Genomic DNA, 24872 nt, shown 5'->3' with positions numbered 1-24872 from the left:
TGTACAGCTGCCACTATGGCCACATAGTATAAACTGTACAGCTGCCACTATGGCCACATAGTATAAACTGTACTGCTGCCACTATGGCCACATAGTATAAACTGTACAGCTGCCACTATGGCCACATAGTATAAACTGTACTGCTGCCACTATGGCCACATAGTATAAACTGTACAGCTGCCACTATGGCCACATAGTATAAACTGTACAGCTGCCACTATGGCCACATAGTATAAACTGTACTGCTGCCACTATGGCCACATAGTATAAACTGTACAGCTGCCACTATGGCCACATAGTATAAACTGTACTGCTGCCACTATGGCCACATAGTATAAACTGTACAGCTGCCACTATGGCCACATAGTATAAACTGTACAGCTGCCACTATGGCCACATAGTATAAACTGTACTGCTGCCACTATGGCCACATAGTATAAACTGTACTGCTGCCACTATGGCCACATAGTATAAACTGTACTGCTGCCACTATGGCCACATAGTATAAACTGTACTGCTGCCACTATGGCCACATAGTATAAACTGTACAGCTGCCACTATGGCCACATAGTATAAACTGTACTGCTGCCACTATGGCCACATAGTATAAACTGTACTGCTGCCACTATGGCCACATAGTATAAACTGTACTGCTGCCACTATGGCCACATAGTATAAACTGTACTGCTGCCACTATGGCCACATAGTATAAACTGTACTGCTGCCACTATGGCCACATAGTATAAACTGTACTGCTGCCACTATGGCCACATAGTATAAACTGTACTGCTGCCACTATGGCCACATAGTATAAACTGTACTGCTGCCACTATGGCCACATAGTATAAACTGTACAGCTGCCACTATAGGCCACATAGTATAAACTGTACTGCTGCCACTATGGCCACATAGTATAAACTGTACAGCTGCCACTATGGTCCACATAGTATAAACTGTACAGCTGCCACTATGGCCACATAGTATAAACTGTACTGCTGCCACTATGGCCACATAGTATAAACTGTACAGCTGCCACTATGGCCACATAGTATAAACTGTACTGCTGCCACTATGGCCACATAGTATAAAGCTGTACAGCTGCCACTATGGCCACATAGTATAAACTGTACAGCTGCCACTATGGCCACATAGTATAAACTGTACTGCTGCCACTATGGCCACATAGTATAAACTGTACAGCTGCCACTATGGCCACATAGTATAAACTGTACTGCTGCCACTATGGCCACATAGTATAAACTGTACAGCTGCCACTATGGCCACATAGTATAAACTGTACAGCTGCCACTATGGCCACATAGTATAAACTGTACAGCTGCCACTATGGCCACATAGTATAAACTGTACAGCTGCCACTATGGCCACATAGTATAAACTGTACAGCTGCCACTATGGCCACATAGTATAAACTGTACTGCTGCCATTATGGCCACATAGTATAAACTGTACTGCTGCCACTATGGCCACATAGTATAAACTGTACAGCTGCCACTATGGCCACATAGTATAAACTGTACTGCTGCCACTATGGCCACATAGTATAAGCTGTACAGCTGCCACTATGGCCACATAGTATAAACTGTACAGCTGCCACTATGGCCACATAGTATAAACTGTACTGCTGCCACTATGGCCACATAGTATAAACTGTACAGCTGCCACTATGGCCACATAGTATAAACTGTACTGCTGCCACTATGGCCACATAGTATAAACTGTACAGCTGCCACTATGGCCACATAGCATAAACTGTACAGCTGCCACTATGGCCACATAGTATAAACTGTACAGCTGCCACTATGGCCACATAGTATAAACTGTACAGCTGCCACTATGGCCACATAGTATAAACTGTACTGCTGCCCCTATGGCCACATAGTATAAACTGTACAGCTGCCACTATGGCCACATAGTATAAACTGTACAGCTGCCACTATGGCCACATAGTATAAACTGTACAGCTGCCACTATGGCCACATAGTATAAACTGTACAGCTGCCACTATGGCCACATAGTATAAACTGTACAGCTGCCACTATGGCCACATAGTATAAACTGTACTGCTGCCACTATGGCCACATAGTATAAACTGTACAGCTGCCACTATGGCCACATAGTATAAACTGTACTGCTGCCACTATGGCCACATAGTATAAACTGTACAGCTGCCACTATGGCCACATAGTATAAACTGTACAGCTGCCACTAGGGCCACATAGTATAAACTGTACTGCTGCCACTATGGCCACATAGTATAAACTGTACAGCTGCCACTATGGCCACATAGTATAAACTGTACTGCTGCCACTATGGCCACATAGTATAAACTGTACTGCTGCCACTATGGCCACATAGTATAAACTGTACTGCTGCCACTATGGCCACATAGTATAAACTGTACTGCTGCCACTATGGCCACATAGTATAAACTGTACTGCTGCCACTATGGCCACATAGTATAAACTGTACTGCTGCCACTATGGCCACATAGTATAAACTGTACTGCTGCCACTATGGCCACATAGTATAAACTGTACTGCTGCCACTATGGCCACATAGTATAAACTGTACTGCTGCCACTATGGCCACATAGTATAAACTGTACTGCTGCCACTATGGCCACATAGTATAAACTGTACTGCTGCCACTATGGCCACATAGTATAAACTGTACTGCTGCCACTATGGCCACATAGTATAAACTGTACTGCTGCCACTATGGCCACATAGTATAAACTGTACTGCTGCCACTATGGCCACATAGTATAAACTGTACTACTGCCACTATGGCCGAGGTTCACAAAGGGCATGAACCACACTGCTGCCACTATGGCCGAGTTCACACAGGGCATGAACCACACTGCTGCCACTATGGCCGAGTTCACACAGGGCATGAACCACACTGTTGCCACTATGGCTGAGTTCATAGAGGGCATGAACCGCATTGCTGTCACGATATGTTCAGACTACAGATTTGTAGCTGCATCTCCGCTCGCAGAATTCAGCGAGCGGAGATTCAGTCTGGCAGCCAGCGGTGGCGGTAGGACCGCGTGGCACTGCGCCGTCACCATTGGCGGCTATGCAGTGCTCGCGGACTTCCGCGCAAAGAATGAACATGTTCTTTCTTTGCGCGGAACAATTTCAGCAGAGGAATTGTCCGCGGCTTAAATTCCGCAGTGTGAACAGGTCTCCCCCTATAGAGGGCATGAACCGCACTGCTGCCACTATGGTTGAGTTCACATAGTTCATATAGTGGCAGCGGAGCGCCCTGTGTGAACTCGGATATAGTGGCAGCGGTGCGGTTTGTGCCCTGTGTGAACTCGGATGTAGTGGCAGCGGTGCGGTTTGTGCCCTGTGTGAACTCGGATATAGAGGCAGCGGTGCGGTTTGTGCCCTGTGTGAACTCGGATATAGTGGCAGCGGTGCGGTTTGTGCCCTGTGTCAACTCGGATATAGTGGCAGCTGTGCGGTTTGTGCCCTGTGTGAACTTGGATATAGTGGCAGCGGTGCGGTTTGTGCCCTGTGTGAACTCGGATATAGTGGCAGCGGTGCGGTTTGTGCCCTGTGTGAACTCGGATATAGAGGCAGCAGTGCGGTTCATGCCATGTGAACTCGGATATAGAGGCAGCGGTGCGGTTTGTGCCCTGTGTGAACTCGGATATAGTGGCAGCGGTGCGGTTTGTGCCCTGTGTGAACTCGGATATAGTGGCAGCGGTGCGGTTTGTGCCCTGTGTGAACTCGGATATAGTGGCAGCGGTGCGGTTTGTGCCCTGTGTGAACTCGGATGTAGTGGCAGCGGTGCGGTTTGTGCCCTGTGTGAACTCGGATATAGAGGCAGCGGTGCGATTTGTGCCCTGTGTGAACTCGGATATAGTGGCAGCGGTGCGGTTTGTGCCCTGTGTGAACTCGGATATAGAGGCAGCAGTGCGGTTCATGCCATGTGAACTCGGATATAGAGGCAGCGGTGCGGTTTGTGCCCTGTGTGAACTCGGATATAGTGGCAGCGGTGCGGTTTGTGCCCTGTGTGAACTCGGATATAGTGGCAGCGGTGCGGTTTGTGCCCTGTGTGAACTCGGATATAGTGGCAGCGGTGCGGTTTGTGCCCTGTGTGAACTCGGATGTAGTGGCAGCGGTGCGGTTTGTGCCCTGTGTGAACTCGGATATAGAGGCAGCGGTGCGATTTGTGCCCTGTGTGAACTCGGATATAGTGGCAGCGGTGCGGTTTGTGCCCTGTGTCAACTCGGATATAGTGGCAGCGGTGCGGTTTGTGCCCTGTGTGAACTCGGATATAGTGGCAGCGGTGCGGTTTGTGCCCTGTGTGAACTCGGATATAGTGGCAGCGGTGCGGTTTGTGCCCTGTGTGAACTCGGATATAGTGGCAGCGGTGCGGTTTGTGCCCTGTGTGAACTCGGATATAGAGGCAGCAGTGCGGTTCATGCCATGTGAACTCGGATATAGAGGCAGCGGTGCGGTTTGTGCCCTGTGTGAACTCGGATATAGTGGCAGCGGTGCGGTTTGTGCCCTGTGTGAACTCGGATATAGTGGCAGCGGTGCGGTTTGTGCCCTCTATGAACTCAGCCATTGTGGCAGCGGTGCGGTTTGTGCCCTGTGTGAACTCGGATATAGTGGCAGCGGTGCGGTTTGTGCCCTGTGTGAACTCGGATATAGTGGCAGCGGTGCGGTTTGTGCCCTGTGTGAACTCGGATATAGTGGCAGCGGTGTGGTTTGTGCCCTGTGTGAACTCGGATATAGAGGCAGCTGTGCGGTTTATGCCCTGTGTGAACTCGGATATAGTGGCAGCGGTGCGGTTTGTGCCCTGTGTGAACTCGGATATAGTGGCAGCGGTGCGGTTTGTGCCCTGTGTGAACTCGGATATAGAAGCAGCAGTGCGGTTCATGCCGTGTGAACTCGGATATAGAGGGAACTCGGATATAGAGGCAGCGGTGCGGTTTGTGCCCTGTGTGAACTCGGATATAGTGGCAGCGGTGCGGTTTGTGCCCTGTGTCAACTCGGATATAGAGGCAGCGGTGCGGTTTGTGCCCTGTGTGAACTCGGATATAGTGGCAGCGGTGCGGTTTGTGCCCTGTGTGAACTCGGATATAGTGGCAGCGGTGCGGTTTGTGCCCTGTGTGAACTCAGATATAGTGGCAGCGGTGCGGTTTGTGCCCTGTGTGAACTCGGATATAGAGGCAGCAGTGCGGTTCATGCCATGTGAACTCGGATATAGAGGCAGCGGTGCGGTTTGTGCCCTGTGTGAACTCGGATATAGTGGCAGCGGTGCGGTTTGTGCCCTGTGTGAACTCGGATATAGTGGCAGCGGTGCGGTTTGTGCCCTGTGTGAACTCGGATATAGTGGCAGCGGTGCGGTTTGTGCCCTGTGTGAACTCGGATGTAGTGGCAGCGGTGCGGTTTGTGCCCTGTGTGAACTCGGATATAGTGGCAGCGGTGCGGTTTGTGCCCTGTGTGAACTCGGATATAGAGGCAGCGGTGCGGTTTGTGCCCTGTGTGAACTCGGATATAGAGGCAGCTGTGCGGTTTATGCCGTGTGAACTCGGATATAGTGGCAGCGGTGCGGTTTGTGCCCTGTGTGAACTCGGATATAGTGGCAGCGGTGCGGTTTGTGCCCTGTGTGAACTCGGATGTAGTGGCAGCGGTGCGGTTTGTGCCCTGTGTGAACTCGGATATAGTGGCAGCGGTGCGGTTTGTGCCCTGTGTGAACTCGGATATAGAGGCAGCGGTGCGGTTTGTGCCCTGTGTGAACTCGGATATAGTGGCAGCGGTGCGGTTTGTGCCCTGTGTGAACTCGGATATAGTGGCAGCGGTGTGGTTTGTGCCCTGTGTGAACTCGGATATAGAGGCAGCTGTGCGGTTTATGCCGTGTGAACTCGGATATGGTGGCAGCGGTGCGGTTTGTGCCCTGTGTGAACTCGGATATAGAAGCAGCAGTGCGGTTCATGCCGTGTGAACTCGGATATAGTGGCAGCGGTGCGGTTTGTGCCCTGTGTGAACTCGGATATAGTGGCAGCGGTGCGGTTTGTGCCCTGTGTGAACTCGGATGTAGTGGCAGCGGTGCGGTTTGTGCCCTGTGTGAACTCGGATATAGTGGCAGCGGTGCGGTTTGTGCCCTGTGTGAACTCGGATATAGAGGCAGCGGTGCGGTTTGTGCCCTGTGTGAACTCGGATATAGTGGCAGCGGTGCGGTTTGTGCCCTGTGTCAACTCGGATATAGTGGCAGCGGTGCGGTTTGTGCCCTGTGTGAACTCGGATATAGTGGCAGCGGTGCGGTTTGTGCCCTGTGTGAACTCGGATATAGTGGCAGCGGTGCGGTTTGTGCCCTGTGTGAACTCGGATATAGAGGCAGCAGTGCGGTTCATGCCATGTGAACTCGGATATAGAGGCAGCGGTGCGGTTTGTGCCCTGTGTGAACTCGGATATAGAGGCAGTGGTGCGGTTTGTGCCCTGTGTGAACTCGGATATAGTGGCAGCGGTGCGGTTTGTGCCCTCTATGAACTCAGCCATAGTGGCAGCGGTGCGGTTTGTGCCCTGTGTGAACTCGGATATAGTGGCAGCGGTGCGGTTTGTGCCCTGTGTGAACTCGGATATAGTGGCAGCGGTGCGGTTTGTGCCCTGTGTGAACTCGGATATAGTGGCAGCGGTGCGGTTTGTGCCCTGTGTGAACTCGGATATAGTGGCAGCGGTGTGGTTTGTGCCCTGTGTGAACTCGGATATAGAGGCAGCTGTGCGGTTTATGCCGTGTGAACTCGGATATAGTGGCAGCGGTGCGGTTTGTGCCCTGTGTGAACTCGGATATAGAAGCAGCAGTGCGGTTCATGCCGTGTGAACTCGGATATAGTGGCAGTGGTGCGGTTTGTGCCCTGTGTGAACTCGGATATAGAGGCAGTGGTGCGGTTTGTGCCCTGTGTGAACTCGGATATAGTGGCAGCGGTGCGGTTTGTGCCCTCTATGAACTCAGCCATAGTGGCAGCGGTGCGGTTTGTGCCCTGTGTGAACTCGGATATAGTGGCAGCGGTGCGGTTTGTGCCCTGTGTGAACTCGGATATAGTGGCAGCGGTGCGGTTTGTGCCCTGTGTGAACTCGGATATAGTGGCAGCGGTGCGGTTTGTGCCCTGTGTGAACTCGGATATAGTGGCAGCGGTGTGGTTTGTGCCCTGTGTGAACTCGGATATAGAGGCAGCTGTGCGGTTTATGCCGTGTGAACTCGGATATAGTGGCAGCGGTGCGGTTTGTGCCCTGTGTGAACTCGGATATAGAAGCAGCAGTGCGGTTCATGCCGTGTGAACTCGGATATAGTGGCAGCGGTGCGGTTTGTGCCCTGTGTGAACTCGGATATAGAGGCAGCGGTGCGGTTCATGCCGTGTGAACTCGGATATAGTGGCAGCGTTGCGGTTCATGCCCTGACATGTCCTCCCCCTTTATCCGGCTGCTGAGAGACAAGGGGCGGGGGAGGGAGGGGAGAGGCACGATACAGGGGAAACATATCTGTGGAAACGAAACTCAGTACCAAGTGATCTGAGAAGTCTCCGGAGAGAAGGAGCAGGCTGAGACCAGGTAAGGTGCCCACTGCCCGGGGATCTGTCCTCTCTAGTCTTATGTAGCAGGGGTTTACTCCTCATCTACCGCCAATGACTGACCCACCGGCGGGGGCCATAAATCACATAATGTGCCGAGATCGATAGAGTGTCAGTGACTACTGATCTACAGGGCCTGTTCACATGGAGCGGTATTCTATATCAGCATGCTACAATGCGCTTCTCTTACTTTACGACCAGCAGGGGGCGTTGCTTGGTGATCGTTGCGATTTATCAGTTTCTCAGACAAGTCCGGACTCATTTGGCACAAAAGGGGAAGTGAGGGAAAACGATAACACAAATAGAAATTTTCTTAAAAACTTTAAATCGGTATATAAAGAATGTTCTAATAATATAGAATGCTACTACTCGCACAGGTGTATTATCTGTTCACTAGTTACAGTGGCTTAATAAAAACTACAACACCCAGCATGCTCGGACAGCCAAAGGCTGTCCGAGCATGCTGGGAGTTGTAGTTTTTCAACAGCTGGAGGGCCACTGTTTGGAGACCACTGCTGTAGTCCCTTGCCTTATATTACAGAATCGCTGTTTATTGTCTGATGTCAAAATAACATTGGTGAGGTTATATCTATTTACCAACCTAAATAAACTTCAGTGTAATAAACTCAAGATGTTATGTAGTTTTTTTTTTTTTGCGAAAAAATTTCAATAATTTTAAGCAATCGCCTACTTGCATAAAAATGTGCGACTTTTCTGGTGTTTTGTGCAAAAGTTTAGAGCAATGCGCAAAAAAATCCAAACAAAACAACTTATTGACACTAGTTTTCTGCTGTCAAGCATTGATAAATTCTCCCCAGTCATTCTGATCCATTACTGTTACTGTTTATGACAGAACTCCTTTTTTATCAGACACTTAAAGAGTTAATGGTGAGACATATCAGAAGTATGCCACAAAACTATCCAATCAGATCCTGGATAAATCCACACTGACTGTGATTGGCCAAGATTTCTGTCAGTCATGAGCATGAGTTCACTTAAAAGGGGTACTCCAGTGTAAAACTTTTTTTTTTTTTTTTAAATCCACTGGTGCCAGAAAGTTAAACAGATTTGTAAATTACTTCTAAAAAAAATCTTAATCCTTCCAGTACTTTTTAACAGCTGTATACTACAGAGGAAATGCTTTTCTTTTTGGATTTCTCTTCTGTCATGAGCACAGTGCTCTCTGCTGACATCACAAGCACAGTGCTCTCTGCTGACATCTCTCTCCATTTTAGGAATTGTCCAGCGCAGCATATGTTTTCTATGGGGATTTTTTCCTGCTCTGGACAGTTCCTAAAATGGACAGCAGAGAGCACTGTGGTCGTGAGAAGAGAAGTCCAAAAAGAAAAGCATTTCCTCTGTAGTATACAGCTGCTAATAAGTACTGGAAGGATTAAGATTTTTTTTTTTTTATAGAAGTTTTTATAGAAGTAAATTACAAATCTGTTTAACTTTCTGGCACCAGTTGATTTAAAAAAAGCAGAAAGGGGTGACGAAACACGTGTTGGCATCTAGTAATAGTTGCACACGACATGTGTATAGAATGCTTACTTGACGGGTGTGCCAAATAGTAAAAGATACATAAGATGATTCATAGCCGCTGACATTCAAGCACTGAAGATCACACACACCCTCACCCTGTGCTGGATGAGTCCCCTCAAACTTGCCTGCCGGGGTGGTGGGGGGGGGGCATAGTAAAAGGAATGACAAAGTGGAATGCCCATAGACTTTAACAGGGAAGTGAAATGCCCATAGAGAATAATGAAACAAAGTGGAATGCCCATAGAGAATAATGGGACAGAGTGGAATGCCCATAGAGAATAATGGGACAAAGTGGAATGCCCATAGAGAATAATGGGCCAGAGTGGAATGCCCATAGAGAATAATGGGGCAGAGTGGAATGCCCATAGAGAATAATGGGACAGAGTGGAATGCCCATAGAGAATAATGGGACAAAGTGGAATGCCCATAGAGAATAATGGGGCAGAGTGGAATGCCCATAGAGAATAATGGGACGGAGTGGAAGTCCCATAGAGAATAATGGGACGGAGTGGAAGTCCCATAGAGAATAATGGGACGGAGTGGAAGTCCCATAGAGAATAATGGGACGGAGTGGAAGTCCCATAGAGAATAATGGGACGCAGTGGAAGTCCCATAGAGAATAATGGGACGGAGTGGAAGTCCCATAGAGAATAATGGGACGGAGTGGAATGCCCATAGAGAATAATGGGACGGAGTGGAATGCCCATAGAGAATAATGGGACAGAGTGGAATGCCCATAGAGAATAATGGGACAGAGTGGAATGCCCATAGAGAATAATGGGACAGAGTGGAATGCCCATAGAGAATAATGGGACAGAGTGGAATGCCCATAGAGAATAATGGGACAGAGTGGAATGCCCATAGAGAATAATGGGACAGAGTGGAATGCCCATAGAGAATAATGGGACAGAGTGGAATGCCCATAGAGAATAATGGGACAGAGTGGAATGCCCATAGAGAATAATGGGGCAGAGTGGAATGCCCATAGAGAATAATGGGACAGAGTGGAATGCCCATAGAGAATAATGGGACAGAGTGGAATGCCCATAGAGAATAATGGGACAGAGTGGAATGCCCATAGAGAATAATGGGACAGAGTGGAATGCCCATAGAGAATAATGGGACAGAGTGGAATGCCCATAGAGAATAATGGGACAGAGTGGAATGCCCATAGAGAATAATGGGACAGAGTGGAATGCCCATAGAGAATAATGGGACAGAGTGGAATGCCCATAGAGAATAATGGGACAGAGTGGAATGCCCATAGAGAATAATGGGACAGAGTGGAATGCCCATAGAGAATAATGGGGCAGAGTGGAATGCCCATAGAGAATAATGGGACAGAGTGGAATGCCCATAGAGAATAATGGGACAGAGTGGAATGCCCATAGAGAATAATGGGACAGAGTGGAATGCCCATAGAGAATAATGGGACAGAGTGGAATGCCCATAGAGAATAATGGGACAGAGTGGAATGCCCATAGAGAATAATGGGACAGAGTGGAATGCCCATAGAGAATAATGGGGCAGAGTGGAATGCCCATAGAGAATAATGGGACAGAGTGGAATGCCCATAGAGAATAATGGGGCAGAGTGGAATGCCCATAGAGAATAATGGGACAGAGTGGAATGCCCATAGAGAATAATGGGACAGAGTGGAATGCCCATATAGAATAATGGGACAGAGTAGAATGCCCATAGAGAATAATGGGACAGAGTGGAATGCCCATAGAGAATAATGGGACAGAGTGGAATGCCCATAGAGAATAATGGGGCAGAGTGGAATGCCCATAGAGAATAATGGGACAGAGTGGAATGCCCATAGAGAATAATGGGACAGAGTGGAATGCCCATAGAGAATAATGGGGCAGAGTGGAATGCCCATAGAGAATAATGGGACAGAGTGGAATGCCCATAGAGAATAATGGGACAGAGTGGAATGCCCATAGAGAATAATGGGACAGAGTGGAATGCCCATAGAGAATAATGGGGCAGAGTGGAATGCCCATAGAGAATAATGGGACAGAGTGGAATGCTCATAGAGAATAATGGGACAGAGTGGAATGCCCATAGAGAATAATGGGGCAGAGTGGAATGCCCATAGAGAATAATGGGACAGAGTGGAATGCCCATAGAGTATAATGGGACAGAGTGGAATGCCCATAGAGAATAATGGGGCAGAGTGGAATGCCCATAGAGAATAATGGGACGGAGTGGAATGCCCATAGAGAAAAATGGAAATGTAATATTTGAATTAAAGGCAAAACTATTTTACATATTTAACAAAAAAAATTATCAGACATGCTCTCCAAACTCAAAAGAATTATTGAATATTCAGATTGAGTGGAATTGTCACTTTTTCTGCAGAATGACAAGATGGAATTACACAATATAATGCCCATAGAGTATAATGGGAAGTAAAATATGAGCTCATTTGCATGTAAATCGTGTGTTATTCGGAAAATTAAACTTTACCGCAAGTGTTCCCCGGGTAGAGTAGCACATTCCGCCCTTAGTTCACCTATACAGGGTGCCTCCAGCTGTTTCACCACTACAACTCCCAGCTTGCTCTCACATCTGTTGGCTGTCAGGGCATGCTGGGAGTTGTAGTGGGGAAACAACTGGAGGCACCCTGTGTTGAAAACAGTAAGTTAGGGGCTACATTACGAGCATGTTACAATTAATGCCTTGTTAAGGCCCCCCCCCCCCCCCCCCCCGATCACTGTAATTTCGCTCATCTCTAGTAGCTTTTCCGTGTGACATGAAACTACGTATTTAGTGAGATCCATGAAACCGCATGTTATGCACTTAGTGATGCTACACTTCCAGTTTCCAGATATATTTAACCAATTCAGTTCCTTTGTTGTTTTCATATTGGATTCCCTTTTTTGGACAATACTGAACAGGCTGGGTGATAACGTAGATCCAATGTTGGACCTCGCCGGGGTACTGTTGCTAGTCCTTCCACAACTATCTCTTTTAAAATGGGGTCTGTTTCTAGGATTGGAGTGTACTTTTTTTTATAATGTTCTTAATTTGTCCGAATTGCGTACTATAGGGGGTTACAAAAAAGGGTTTTCTCCTACCATTAGAGGGCTTTACTTTATTCTGCCTATTCGAGAAAGTTATCAGTTTTTTCCTGTCCACTCTATCCACTTTTTTAAGGGCTCCCTCTAGGATATTTTCCTCATAACACCTCTTCTTAAAGGGTTACTCCACTGGAAAACATTTTTTTTAACTCAACTGGTGCCAGAAAGTTAAACAGATTTGTAAATTACTTCTATTTAAAAATCTTAATCCTTCCAGTAATTATTAGCTGCTGTATACTACAGAGGAAGTTCTTTTCTTTTTTATTTTCCTTTCTGCCTGACCACAGTGCTTTCTGCTGACACCTCTGTTCATTTTAGGAACTGTCCAGAGTAGGAGCAGATCCCCATAGGAAATTCAAAAAGAAAAGAACTTCCTGTGGAATATACAGCAGCTGATGAGTACTGGACGGGTTAAGATTTTTAAATAAAAATAATTTACAACTTTCTGGCACCAGTTGATTTAAAAAACATATATTTTTTTTTTCCAGGGGAGTACCCCTTTTTAAGGCTAAGTTTCCACTTGGATTTTTTTCTGGCAGTTTTTGGATATCTGGCACTGCAGTTTTGAGCCAAAGTCAGAAGTGGATCCATAAATGAGAAGAAGTTTAAGTCTTTCCTTTATATGTCCTATTCCTTTTGAATACATTTCCGGCTTTGGCTCAAAAACTGCATTAGCAGATATCCAAAAACTGCCAGAAGAAAAACAAGTGGAAACTTAGCCTTAAGCCTGTCAGCGAGTTCTCCTGTGGCAACTTTCAGGTATTCGCTATCTGAATAGTTCCTTTTAATTTGGCCTATTTCCCCAAATGGTATGTTATGTATTACGTGTCTGGGGTGGCATGATGATGCTAAAAGTACAGAATTTGTATCTGTTTCTTTGCGGTAGGGTATGACCTCAATTTTGGTTCCAGAACTATAGAGCATAATATCAAGGAAATGAACTGAAGTCCTACTAAAAAAAAGAAGTTAACCCAAGATTGAGGTCATTCTCCCCAATGTAACCAACAAACTGAGAAAAACGTGTTTCGCTTCTCTTCCAAATTATCAACAGATCGTCCATATATCAGCCTATCTAGTTAATCTCATCATAAAAGGGATTGTCAGGTGTAAAGCTAAATTGTTGTTCCCAATAAAACATGAATATATTTTCAAAACCGGGGGAACATTTCGCTCCCATGGAAACTCCCCTGGTCTGAAGGAAGAAATCGCCATCGAACATGAAGTAATTGTGTTGTAAGAACTCAGTTACGATGACGATAAATTCCTTCACACCAGGGGAGTAGTTACTGAACTTATCCAAGTGGTGGGACAATGCTTCCAACCCCTTGGACCACAGTATAGCAGGATAGAGCCCTATGACATCACACTTTGCCCAAGAGAAATCATTTCTCCACTCCATTTTGTCTAGAATGTTGATGACATGTTTTGTATCCTGTAAAAATGTCAGGGGTTGCAGATAATAGTCCACCCACTCCCCAAGGTGCTCCACAAGGGACCCTATCCCAGCCACAATGGGTCTGAGAGGAGGTGGAAATACGCCCTTGTGGACCTTTGGGAGTGAGTGGAATATCGGGATGATGGGGTTAGAAACATACAGAGACTCCTTTAGTTTACTATAAATAGCACACAATGTCACCCCTCCAAGTACTTTTTTCAATTTCTCTTAAACGGATTTGGTGGGGTCTCCTTTAAGCTTTCTATATGTCAATTCATCTGAAAGGATTTCATAATTCTGTTTCTTGTATAACCCCAAATCCAACACTATGATGTTCCCCCTTTATCAGCATTTCTTATTGTGATATAATCTGTCACACAACTCCTTTAATACAATTCTTTCCCCTTTATTCAGATTATCAAACACTTTTAGTGCTTATTTTTTCATGTAATTTCACCAAGTCCCTCTCCAGCAACTCCTGGAATCCATCCAGGGCCTCCTATCGGGAGGCCACGGGATAGAAACCAGGGTTGGTGGAGCGGTACGGTGTCTGCATAACATCACAAAAATCATCATTTTCTCTCTGAAAACTAGACAGATGTAATAGGGTATTTTGATCACAAAAACTGGTAGAGGTAGCATTAACTGTGTTTACAGGGTGCTCATTATCAGAAAGGTCTTGTACTGTCCCTCTGGAAGCTGTTTCATCATCCATTGTAAAAAAAATATTATATAATATATGCCCATAGACTATAATGGGAAGTAAAATATGAGTTCATTTGCACGTAAATCTGTGTTATTTGGATAATTAAACTTTACAACAAGTGTTCCCCAGGTAGTGTAGCACATTGTAGAATGAAAATTACCGTATATACTCGAGTATAAGCTGACCCGAATATAAGCCGAGGCCCCTAATTTCACCCCAAAATCCCAGGAAAAGTTATTGACTCGAGTATAAGCCTAGGGTTGGGAAATACATCATCCCCCCTGTCATCATCCAGACCCCCGTCATTAACACCCTCATCATCATCACCCTGTCATCATCCCCTTGTCATCATCCCACCCCCCTTCATCATTGCCTTGTCATCATCCCACACCCCCCCCTTCATCATCCCCTTGTCATCATCTCCACCCCCCTTCATCATCCCCTTGTCATCATCCCACACCCCCCTTCATCATCCCCTTGTCATCATCCCACACCCCCCTTCTTCATCCCCTTGTCATCATCCCCCTGTCATCATCCCACCCCCCCCCTTCATCATCCCCTTGTCATCATCACCACGTCATCAGACCCCCCCTTCATCATGCCGCTTGTCAATGTCTGATACAGTGGTCTTCAACCTGCGGACCTCCAGATGTTTCAAAACTACAACTCCCAGCAAGCCCGGGCAGCCATCGGCTGTCCGGGGCTTGCTGGGAGTTGTAGTTTTGAAACATCTGGAGGTCCGCAGGTTGAAGACCACTGCGGCCTTCGACATCATCCAGACCCCCCCCCCTCTCACCCCCTTTAGTTCTGTACTCACCTCCGCTCGGCGGGACGTTAGGGTGTACTCACCTCCGCTCGGCTGGTCCAGTGCTGCAGGACTGTCCGGTGGGGAGGTCGTCCGGTGGGATAGTGGTTCCGGGCTGCCATCTTGACCGGGGGGCCTCTTCTCCGCGCTTCGGGCCCGGAATAGAGGCGTTGCCTTGACGACGACGCAGAGGGACGTTGGTAATGAACGTCCCTCTGCGTCGTCGTCAAGGCAAACATGACTATTCCGGGGCTGGGCCCGAAGCGCGAAGAGGCCCCCCCCCCCCCCCCCCCCCCCCCCCGGTGAAGATGGCAGCCCGGAACCACTATCCCACCGGACGACCTCCCCACCGGACAGTCCTGCAGCACCGGACCAGCGCACCCTAACGTCCCGCCGAGCAGAGGTGAGTACAGAACTAAAGGGGGTGAGAGGGGCTGGATGATGTCGAAGGCCACAGTGGTCTTCAACCTGCGGACCTCCAGAGGTTTCAAAACTACAACTCGAAGCAAGTCCGGACAGCCGATGGCTGCCCGGGCTTGCTGGGAGTTGTAGTTTTGAAACATCTGGAGGTCCGCAGGTTGAAGACCACTGCGGCCTTCGACATCATCCAGACCCCCCCCCCCCCCCTCTCACCCCCTTTAGTTCTGTACTCACCTCCGCTCGGCGGGACGTTAGGGTGTACTCACCTCCGCTCGGCTGGTCCAGTGCTGCAGGACTGTCCGGTGGGGAGGTCGTCCGGTGGGATAGTGGTTCCGGGCTGCCATCTTGACCGGGGGGCCTCTTCTCCGCGCTTCGGGCCCGGAATAGAGGCGTTGCCTTGACGACGACGCAGAGGGACGTTGGTAATGAACGTCCCTCTGCGTCGTCGTCAAGGCAACATGACTATTCCGGGGCTGGGCCCAGAAGCGCGAAGAGGCCCCCCCCCCCCCCCCCCCGGTGAAGATGGCAGCCCGGAACCACTATCCCACCGGACGACCTCCCCACCGGACAGTCCTGCAGCACCGGACCAGCGCACCCTAACGTCCCGCCGAGCGGAGGTGAGTACAGAACTAAAGGGGGTGAGAGGGGCTGGATGATGTCGAAGGCCACAGTGGTCTTCAACCTGCGGACCTCCAGAGGTTTCAAAACTACAACTCGAAGCAAGTCCGGACAGCCGATGGCTGCCCAGGCTTGCTGGGAGTTGTAGTTTTGAAACATCTGGAGGTCTGCAGGTTGAAGACCACTGAGGGCGGAGAGTTCACTCGAGTATAAGCCGAGGGGGGTGTTTTCAGCACGAAAAATCATGCTGAAAAACTCGTCTTATACGGTACCTGGGATTATAGTTGTTTTCTATGGAATACTAGGAGAATAGTTGAATGGAATGCCCATAGACTATAATGGGAAGTAAAATGTGCTTTGAAGACTAAGCCTTAACATATCAAATTAGCCTTTACCACAAGTGTTTCCCAGGTAGAGTAGCACATTGTAAAATGGAAATTACCTGGGATTATAGGTGTTTATTATAGAATGCAAAGGTGAATGACAATATGGAATGCCCATAGACTATAATGGGAAGTAAAATATGAGCTCATTTGCACGTAAATCTGTGTTATTTGGATAATTAAACTTTACCACAAGTGTTCCCCAGGTAGCGTAGCACATTGTAGAATGAAAATGAACTGGGACTATAACTGTTTTCTATGGAATACTAGGAGAATAGTAGAATGGAATGCTCATAGACTATAATGGGAAGCCGAATTTGATGTGGAGCCTGAACCATTTAACATACCAAATAAATGTTTAGCAGGCATACTCTCCATATTCAGTGGGATTATTTAAAACTGAGATTTAGAGGGATTATCATGGGTTTCTATAAAATGACAAGGGTAATGACATAAAATGATGACAAAATGGAATGCCCATAGACTATAATGGGAAGTAATATGAATTTATTTGCATGTAAATCTGTGCTATTTAGGAAATTTAACTTTGCCACAAGTGTTCTCCAAGTAGAGTAGCACATTGTAAAATGGAAATTACCTGGGATTATAGCAGTTTTCTATGGAGTAACAGGAGAATGGAAGAATGGAATGCCCATAGACTATAATGGGAAGCAACATGTGATTTGGAGCCTAAACCATTTAACATATCAAATTAGCCTTTACCACAAGTGTTCTCTAGGTAGAGTAGCACAATGTACAATGGAAATTACCTGGGATTATAGCTGTTTATTATAGAATGCAAAATTTTATTTCATTTACATGCAAATGAGCTCATATTTTACTTCCAATTATAGTCTATGGGCATTCCATTTTGTCATTACCCATGTCATTTCATAGAAACCAATGATAAGCCTTCTAAATCTCATTTTCAAATAATCCCACTTAATATGAAGGGTATTCCTGCTAAACATTTATTTGATATGTGAAATGGTTCAGGCTCCACGTCAAATTCTGCTTCCCATTATAGTCTATGGGTCTATTCTACCATTCTCTTAGTATTCTATAGAAAACAGCCATAACCTCAGGAAATTTTCCTTTTACAATATTGTACTCTACCTGGGGAACACTTGTGGTAAAGGCTAATTTGATATGTTATATGGTTTAGGCTCCAAATCACATGTTGCTTCCCATTATAGTCTATGGGCATTCCATTCTGCCGTTCTCCTCTTATTCCATAGAAAACAGCTATAATCCCAGGTAACTTCCATTTTACAATTTGCAACTCTACTTGGGAAACACCTTGTGGCAAAAGTTGGATTTCCTAAATAGCACAGATTTACATGCAAATGAGCTCATATTCTACTTCCCATTATAGTCTATGGGCATTCGATATTGTCATTACCCTTGTCATTTTATAGAAACCCATGATAATCCCTGTAAATCTCAGTTTAAAAAAAAATCTCACTAAATATGAAGAGTATGCCTGCTAAACATTTATTTGATATATTAAATGGTACAGGCTCCTCATCAAATTCTGCTTCCCATCATAGTCTATGGGCATTCCATTTTGTTATTCACTTTTGCATGCTATAGAAAACAGCTATAATCCCAGGTAATTTTCGTTTTACAATGTGCTACTCTATCCGGGGAACACTTGTGGTAAAGGCTAATTTGATATGTTAAATGGTTTAGGCTCCAAAATCACATTTTGCTTCCCATTATAGTCTATGGGCATTCCATTGTGTCATTACTCTTGTCATTTCATAGAAACCAATTATAATCCCACTCAGTCTCAGTTTTAAATAATCCCATTGCATGTGAAGAATATGCCTGCTAAACATGTATTTAATATGTTAAATGGTTTAAGACTCCACATCCAATTTTTCTTCCCATTATAGTCTATGGGCATTCCATTTTTTTCATTCTGCAAAAATCTGTGATAATTCCATTTAATTTAAATATTAAACAATGTCGCTGAGTTTGGAGAGTGTGTCTGATTAAAATGTAAATAGATATGTCAAATAGTTTTGTCTCTAATTCAAATATTACATTTCCATTATTCACTATGGGCATTCCACTCTGTCATTCCTTTTAGTATGTCCCCGTTAGGAGACTAGCAAAGGGCTCACAGGCCCTGGTGCAAAGGTTCTGCTCTCCAGAGGTTTCAAAACCTTCTCTCCCATCATCCTCTTACAGCAAGATTATATTTAAATTGTGGTTTTGCACCATCCGAAGAGACACCGATTGGAGAACACTGAATGAACTTTTCCCTGGTAATACTCCCCTGTCCTGGGTCTTGCCTCCTCTGGTCAAATCTGGATGCTGTGTAATGCAGGCAGCGCCAATCACCACCGCAACCAAGCATTCTCTTGTTCTTGCCAGTGCTCAGCTTTTCAATTGTATTGGTGTTTTACAGATGCCCATACAATTCAATAGGGAGACTGGACTGAAGATCCAGAATGTGGGGAGGCGGGCCTGTGGACCCCCCACATAGGTTTGTGACCCTTATTGCTATGCCATGGATTTAAACTATTATTTGAACTCTTACAATGCTTTGCTCTCTGGAAAAGGAAAGTAGCTGGATACTGACATGTAAAGAAAATGATATAACCCCAAATTAGTAAAAAATTGAGTAAACCACCAAAAGGTACTTATATTTTGTAGATTTACAATGCCTTTCTAATTTTTAGATACATATACAGTCCTTTGGTCTGTATTTTAGCCTAAACAAGAGGTTGGTTAAAAGTATATATATATAAAAAAAAAAAAAGGCTAAAACTTTCCATTGTTTTATTTCCCTATGTTGGTTCCACTACTGGTTTTGTAAGTTGAAGTTTTGAAAATCCCCCCCAGCAGGTTGGTCTGTATCCTAAAGTTTCCCTCAAAGTTCCACTTTTCAGTCTCCAGAATTATTGTTCTACGTAGATGCATAAAAAACTAAACCATCTGAAAGACTGGTTTACTTGTGTTGACTTTGGCAGACATGTGCCATGTGGTAAATTTGGGGCAGATTAACAATAATTGCTCTGAACAGGCTCTATTCTAGGTGTGTGTTGGGGTTGCTCCTTTTGGGGGCTGTTTGCACCAGAATTATGTGACTTTTTAAAAAGGCGCACACAATAAATTCATGAACACTGCACAAACCAATCCAAAATGACTACTGTAGAACACCTTACCAATTCCTCTATTTCAAAAAGGAGCACACTTTTGATTCATAAAACCCCCCTCCAAACATGATAAATTCTTCCCTACGTTCATAATTTTCTAACAGCACATGATTTCATTGTCCATTTTTAACTATTCATGTGATTTATCATCTTAGGTTTTCCAATTTCTAAACAATTACAATGACAACACCCGAAGGAAAACATTCACAAAAGAAGCAGCAGACACCTGCTGTAGACAAACCTCAAAGCAACATATCGGCACCTTATGAAAGAAACGGACTGGAAAAGCCCGAAAAGCCACACACTGCCAGTGAACCACCTAAAGAAGTCAACAAACAAGGTGCTCATCCAACATCAAGAAGCGCAGAAGGGTCCTCAAATGTTGCGAGAAGAACTGCCAGAAACAAAAAGTATACAGCAACTTCAAAAGAATCTGGGGCTCTCCGTCCAGTCCTTGATATCCCTAAAAGACAAGCCTCCAGGACATCTGCACACTTCTTTCAAGATCATCTTTCTCAAGAAGATATTGATAAAATAGAACAAGAAACCCGTGGACAGAGCGACAATACGGAATGGTATTACTGGCGTCAGAACCGCATTACTGCTTCTTTGGCGCATCAAATATCCCACAGTAGATTTTCCAATCAAAAGACCAAGGATATTCCACAGTCCTATCTAAAAGCTATACTGGGTTCAGCACCCAGTGTCCAAACTGCTGCCATGAACTGGGGCATCAGGAATGAGAAAAAAGCTGTGAATGCTTATGAGAGACTGGCACCAGTCCATAAAGGAAAAGACGTGCAAGTGGAATCATGTGGTTTATTCATCCATCCAACCAAAAACTGGTTGGCAGCAAGTCCTGATGGGCTAGTGAAAGACAGGCACACAGGAGAGACCCTAAATATTTTAGAAGTAAAGTGCCCATATAAACATAGGGAGCGCACAATACGTGAAGCTTGCAAAGACCGTGATTTCTGCTTGGCTTTGAGTGAAGATTCTTATACCCTGAAGCGACAGCATACCTACCATACCCAGGTACAGTGCCAGATGGCAGTTACAGGCATAAGCGATGCAGACTTTGTTGTCCACACTAACAAAGAGACTGCAGTTGTCCCTGTTAAATTTGACGTAGAGTTTTGGAAAGACGTAGAACCAAAGCTGAAAAGATTCTATATGGAGGCTGTATTGCCTAACATAAAACAGGGGGGCCCTGACAAAGTACATGAGCAGAATAAGGCTGTGTACACCCCAGAGGAATAAGGAAGGGACTCAAGACCTGCAGTGTGGGCAGGACTGCCTAACTAATCAGTCAGACCATAAACTACAGGAGCTGAATCTCATAACCATGCTGAAGCACTGGACATTGGCAATTGCTGGAATAGTGAGTAGATTGAGCAGTGGCTCATCTCATTGTGTGTGCAAGTGGAAACCCCCATATTCTAATGCTAGACAAATGGAAAACTCTGATTTATGTCTTTAAATGGAATTATGTTAAAATAAAATACTTTAGAAAAATACAACCTTTCATCTTCTTTTGGAGTGATGTAGTCTCATTGATGATATGTATCTTCTACTGAGCTAACCACAGTCTGGAAGGCAGAAGCAGTGGACAGGCATACGTATGTTATTATAGCATGAAGTTAGGGGGCTACTTCTGGGATCTGTTGATAATGTCATGTGTTTGGGAGCTACAGATTGCTGGCGACTGATGAAAATGTATTAGGACCTTGAGGGTTTTTTCATAAATAGTTAAAAAGATTTTCTGAGAAATTCTGCTGCCCAAAATATGTTTTAGCCATCTGCTATCAAGGGACAGTCGAGAGGCTCCATGCACATCCTGCCTATATTAATCTCATGTAGTACACTCCAATAGTACAAGCTCTCACTGGCCAGAGAAACCTCTCGAATACTTATGTCAGGCATTTACAAATGTTTATAAGTAGTAAAGGGCTCTCCTTTCCACAAGTGGAATAGCTGCGTTACATATTCTGCTCCTTTCCATTGGATAGTTGGGATCCTCAGCAATGAGAAACACATAACTAAGAGGCATACACTTATTAATTTAGCACAACTAATAAAATCTGTCAGCTGTAGGTAGGTGTAGGTAAAGTTGTGATATATCAGTTGTAATGGTGTCATACCCCCTTCTTGGTCAACCCTGATGCAAATATAAAGGTGCACATAAATTTATACTCCAAAAGACTGGTGGAATTTTTTGTATATTATATGTATGTATTAGGGATCGACCGATTATCGGTATCCCCTCCCCCACCCTCCGAGTCAATAAAAAAAATTAAACTTACCCGCAATGGGGGTGGTCCGGGCCATCCATCCTTCCTGTAGTGTCCGGCAGCATTCCGGGAGGAGGGTGAACCAGTCCGGGCTGTCCTTCTCCGAGGGTCATCTTCTCCACTCCGGGCAGGCTCCGGCCTAGTACGCGGCATAGACGCCGCTACGCTGTGATGCAGGTGCGTCGCTGCGTCTATGCTGCGTTACTAGGCCGGAGCCTGCCCGGAGTGGAGAAGATAAACCCCCGGAGAAGAAGGACGGCCCGGACCGGTTCACCCTCCACCCGGAATGCCGCCGGACACTACAGGAAGGAAGGATGGCCCGGACCACCCTGACAGGTAGGGGGGGGGAGAAGCGGGTGGTGGCGGCGGCAGCCTATGGCACCGCAAAAGCCACTGCAGTGCATTGATTTAAAGCACCCGCTTTAAATCAATGATCTGCAGCGGTGTCGTGGGGGGATAAATAGCCGATAACTTATACCGGAATATCGGTATAAGTTATCGGCTATCGGCCCTAACCTCCACCGATTATCGGTATCGGCCCTAAAAAAACGATATCGGTCGATCCCTAGTATTTATATATATATTATTTATTTTTATTTTTTAAACATGAGGACTTTCAAAATTGGCTAACTAGAGAGGAGATAGAGGGCCAGTATAGGCTGTCTGAAGTTTATAAGTCAACGGAACAAGAGATCAAGGGCATTCTGTTCCATCTAGAATTATGGCACCAAAGGGATAGTAAAGCTTATTTCTTATTAAGTAAATTGAATGTGGTTGCTCCAAGGAGTCAAAATCTGCCTAAATTCTCTCATAAGAATATAGAGGTAGTTTATGTTAATCATATACCAAAAAGTCAACTCTTCACTTCCTGTCTATTGTTTTTTTATTCCAAGTTTGCTTGATGGCGAGGAAGAGAGAAAGGCTTTGGCTGGTTTAGGGATGTTTGGGATATGTATGTCCAGCGGGGTTTATAAGGGATCTTTCACCCGATTCACTCCAGTAAAAGTCAGAATGAGTGTTTAATATCATATCTAGTGGCGAACAACCATAGAACAGGTCTCCTACGTTTGTTAAAAACCACCCGGAACTTAACAGCCTGGAAAATGATAAGGGGGATAACCAGACACTGCTTGTGCGTTAGATTCCAGCATATTAGCAGTTTGTAGTTTGCTTTGAAGGCAAGGGTATTTAGGAGGTAGATGTCCATAACGGTGACCCTTGTTCAATGTGGCTGATCATGGCCTTATGACTATTTGATTACCTATCTCTTCCACTTTAATAACTATAGTTTTAGTATAACAACTGTAGTAGTGTAAAATAAATGAAAGTTATTGACTTTTTGAATAGTTTTACAATGGAAAGATTGCAATTTAAAAAAAAAAAAAAAAAACGAAGGTTAAATAATAAGACATAAAATAGGAGGATTTTGCTCTTTATTTACATTTGGTTAGCTTCACATCACCATCTCTTGGCACTTTTAATAACTCAAAAGGAAGCAAGAGATAGTGGTTTACACTGAGCAAAATGTTCACTGCACAATACTAATGACTCTGAGCTAGAACTGCCCTTTAATTGTGTCATGATAATGGTCTCCTGGATAAAAAGAGGGCTAGAGTAGGAAGCAGGGAGAAAAAAATTAAAAATCTGTGGAAAGGACTCTGTGTGCACATACAGAAGGGGCGGGGGATAATAGTAAATTGGCCATGTCAGAGGAGGAACTAGTCAAGGAACAGCCTGACAGGGGAATAGCCCTTGGCTGTACGTTTAACATGTTTAACCTAAAAACAAGAAAACCTGCAAAATCTAACAAGCACTGAAGTCATACACAATGTAAACTCCCACTAGTTGTATTACACCATCAATTCATGACTGGGGATGACAGACTGCATAACAGACATTATATAGTTCAAATACATAGATGGTTTGCAATAGAATCATTGACCATCTGCAATGTTACAGCATTAGAAACGTTTTTTTTTTTTTTAATGCACACGTTTAAAATAAATAATAGTAAAGATTCCCATATAAGACTGGATCAGCCGTAGGACAAGGGTGGAGATAAAGAAATGAGTGGGTTTAGTATAGTAAATAAATAGTAATGTGCAGCAAATCATCATCTCACAAGAAATACAGCCATCTCTGCTCAGTCTGTACTGTTGGAGTAATAAATATCTTCCCTCAGCTAAAACATCAGTCTCCTAAACTGAAGTGTCCTAAAGCCCATCTGTGCAGAACATCTGATTTCTTTAAATATCAGGATCCTTGCTCTCCAATGTGAGATTATCATAATGTACAGGACACCAGCAAAGCTATGGAGACGCACAAGAGCATCAACAAATTCTTTTAGAGTCCAGACTATAGGTAGCCCTCCTTGCGGAACTGCTCTGTCAATATATCCCGGTATTCATCAAAACCACCCTCGATTCGAGTCACTCCACCATTTTCACAGACCCACAGCTCCTGGCAAACAAGGCGGATGAATCGCTCGTCGTGGGAAACCAGGATTATTCCTCCCTAGAAAAAGGATAACACCAATGGAATGTGAAAAACATATAGGTATAGATTAAACAAATACTGGACATCTTTTTCTTAATCCAACCCAAGTTTGGCTAAGACTGAACTGTATGAGTAAAAGGACTTCATACACATTAGTAACCATGTTCAGCAGGACCAGCCGGCAATCTAATGGCCCTGATTTACTAACATGATCCAGACTTTATCGGGTTATGTGACACAATTTGTGTTGCGCGTCCTCTGCGACACATTTTACTGGTAAAAACCTGACGGTTTTCAAATTACTCAGTATT

The 24872-nt window shown here is 45.3% G+C and overlaps 4 protein-coding genes across 4 annotated transcripts in view; 1 reads left to right on the top strand and 3 right to left on the bottom strand.

Moving 5' to 3' along the window:
* Positions 1–3265: 3265 nt before the first annotated feature.
* LOC130361012 (zinc finger protein 252-like) lies at positions 3266–3955 on the bottom strand. Its single transcript, XM_056563572.1, has one exon. The coding sequence runs from the start codon at positions 3953–3955 to the stop codon at positions 3266–3268; it is 690 nt and encodes a 229-aa protein (XP_056419547.1).
* Positions 3952–4917, bottom strand: LOC130361011 (zinc finger protein 227-like). The gene has a single exon (XM_056563570.1). It carries the CDS (start codon positions 4915–4917, stop codon positions 3952–3954), a length of 966 nt encoding a protein of 321 aa, XP_056419545.1.
* A 2396-nt stretch (positions 4918–7313) lies between these two features.
* On the top strand, positions 7314–21284 carry LOC130361924 (uncharacterized). Its single transcript, XM_056565615.1, has 2 exons — positions 7314–7589; positions 19930–21284. Exon 2 carries the CDS (start codon positions 19955–19957, stop codon positions 21032–21034), a length of 1080 nt encoding a protein of 359 aa, XP_056421590.1. The 5' UTR covers positions 7314–7589; positions 19930–19954; the 3' UTR covers positions 21035–21284.
* A 2197-nt stretch (positions 21285–23481) lies between these two features.
* ABCF3 (ATP binding cassette subfamily F member 3) overlaps positions 23482–24872 on the bottom strand; it is a 61604-nt gene continuing 60213 nt past the window's right edge. The window contains exon 21 of the mRNA XM_056565614.1: positions 23482–24579. Within this exon, the coding sequence (XP_056421589.1) occupies positions 24421–24579 (159 nt within the window). The 3' untranslated portion in view covers positions 23482–24420. The remainder of the gene's footprint in view (positions 24580–24872) is intronic.

Source organism: Hyla sarda, chromosome 3, assembly GCF_029499605.1.
Source record: "Hyla sarda isolate aHylSar1 chromosome 3, aHylSar1.hap1, whole genome shotgun sequence".
Lineage (NCBI taxonomy): Eukaryota > Metazoa > Chordata > Amphibia > Anura > Hylidae > Hyla > Hyla sarda.
This window is presented reverse-complemented; position numbering and strand designations above follow the sequence as displayed.

What these genes read in the sequence shown, in the direction of transcription:
- LOC130361012 (XM_056563572.1), bottom strand. Translation starts at nt 3,955, where the DNA reads ATGAACCGCACTGCTGCCTCTATATCCGAGTTCACACAGGGCACAAAC.
- LOC130361924 (XM_056565615.1), top strand. Translation starts at nt 19,955, where the DNA reads ATGACAACACCCGAAGGAAAACATTCACAAAAGAAGCAGCAGACACCT.
- LOC130361011 (XM_056563570.1), bottom strand. Translation starts at nt 4,917, where the DNA reads ATGAACCGCACTGCTGCTTCTATATCCGAGTTCACACAGGGCACAAAC.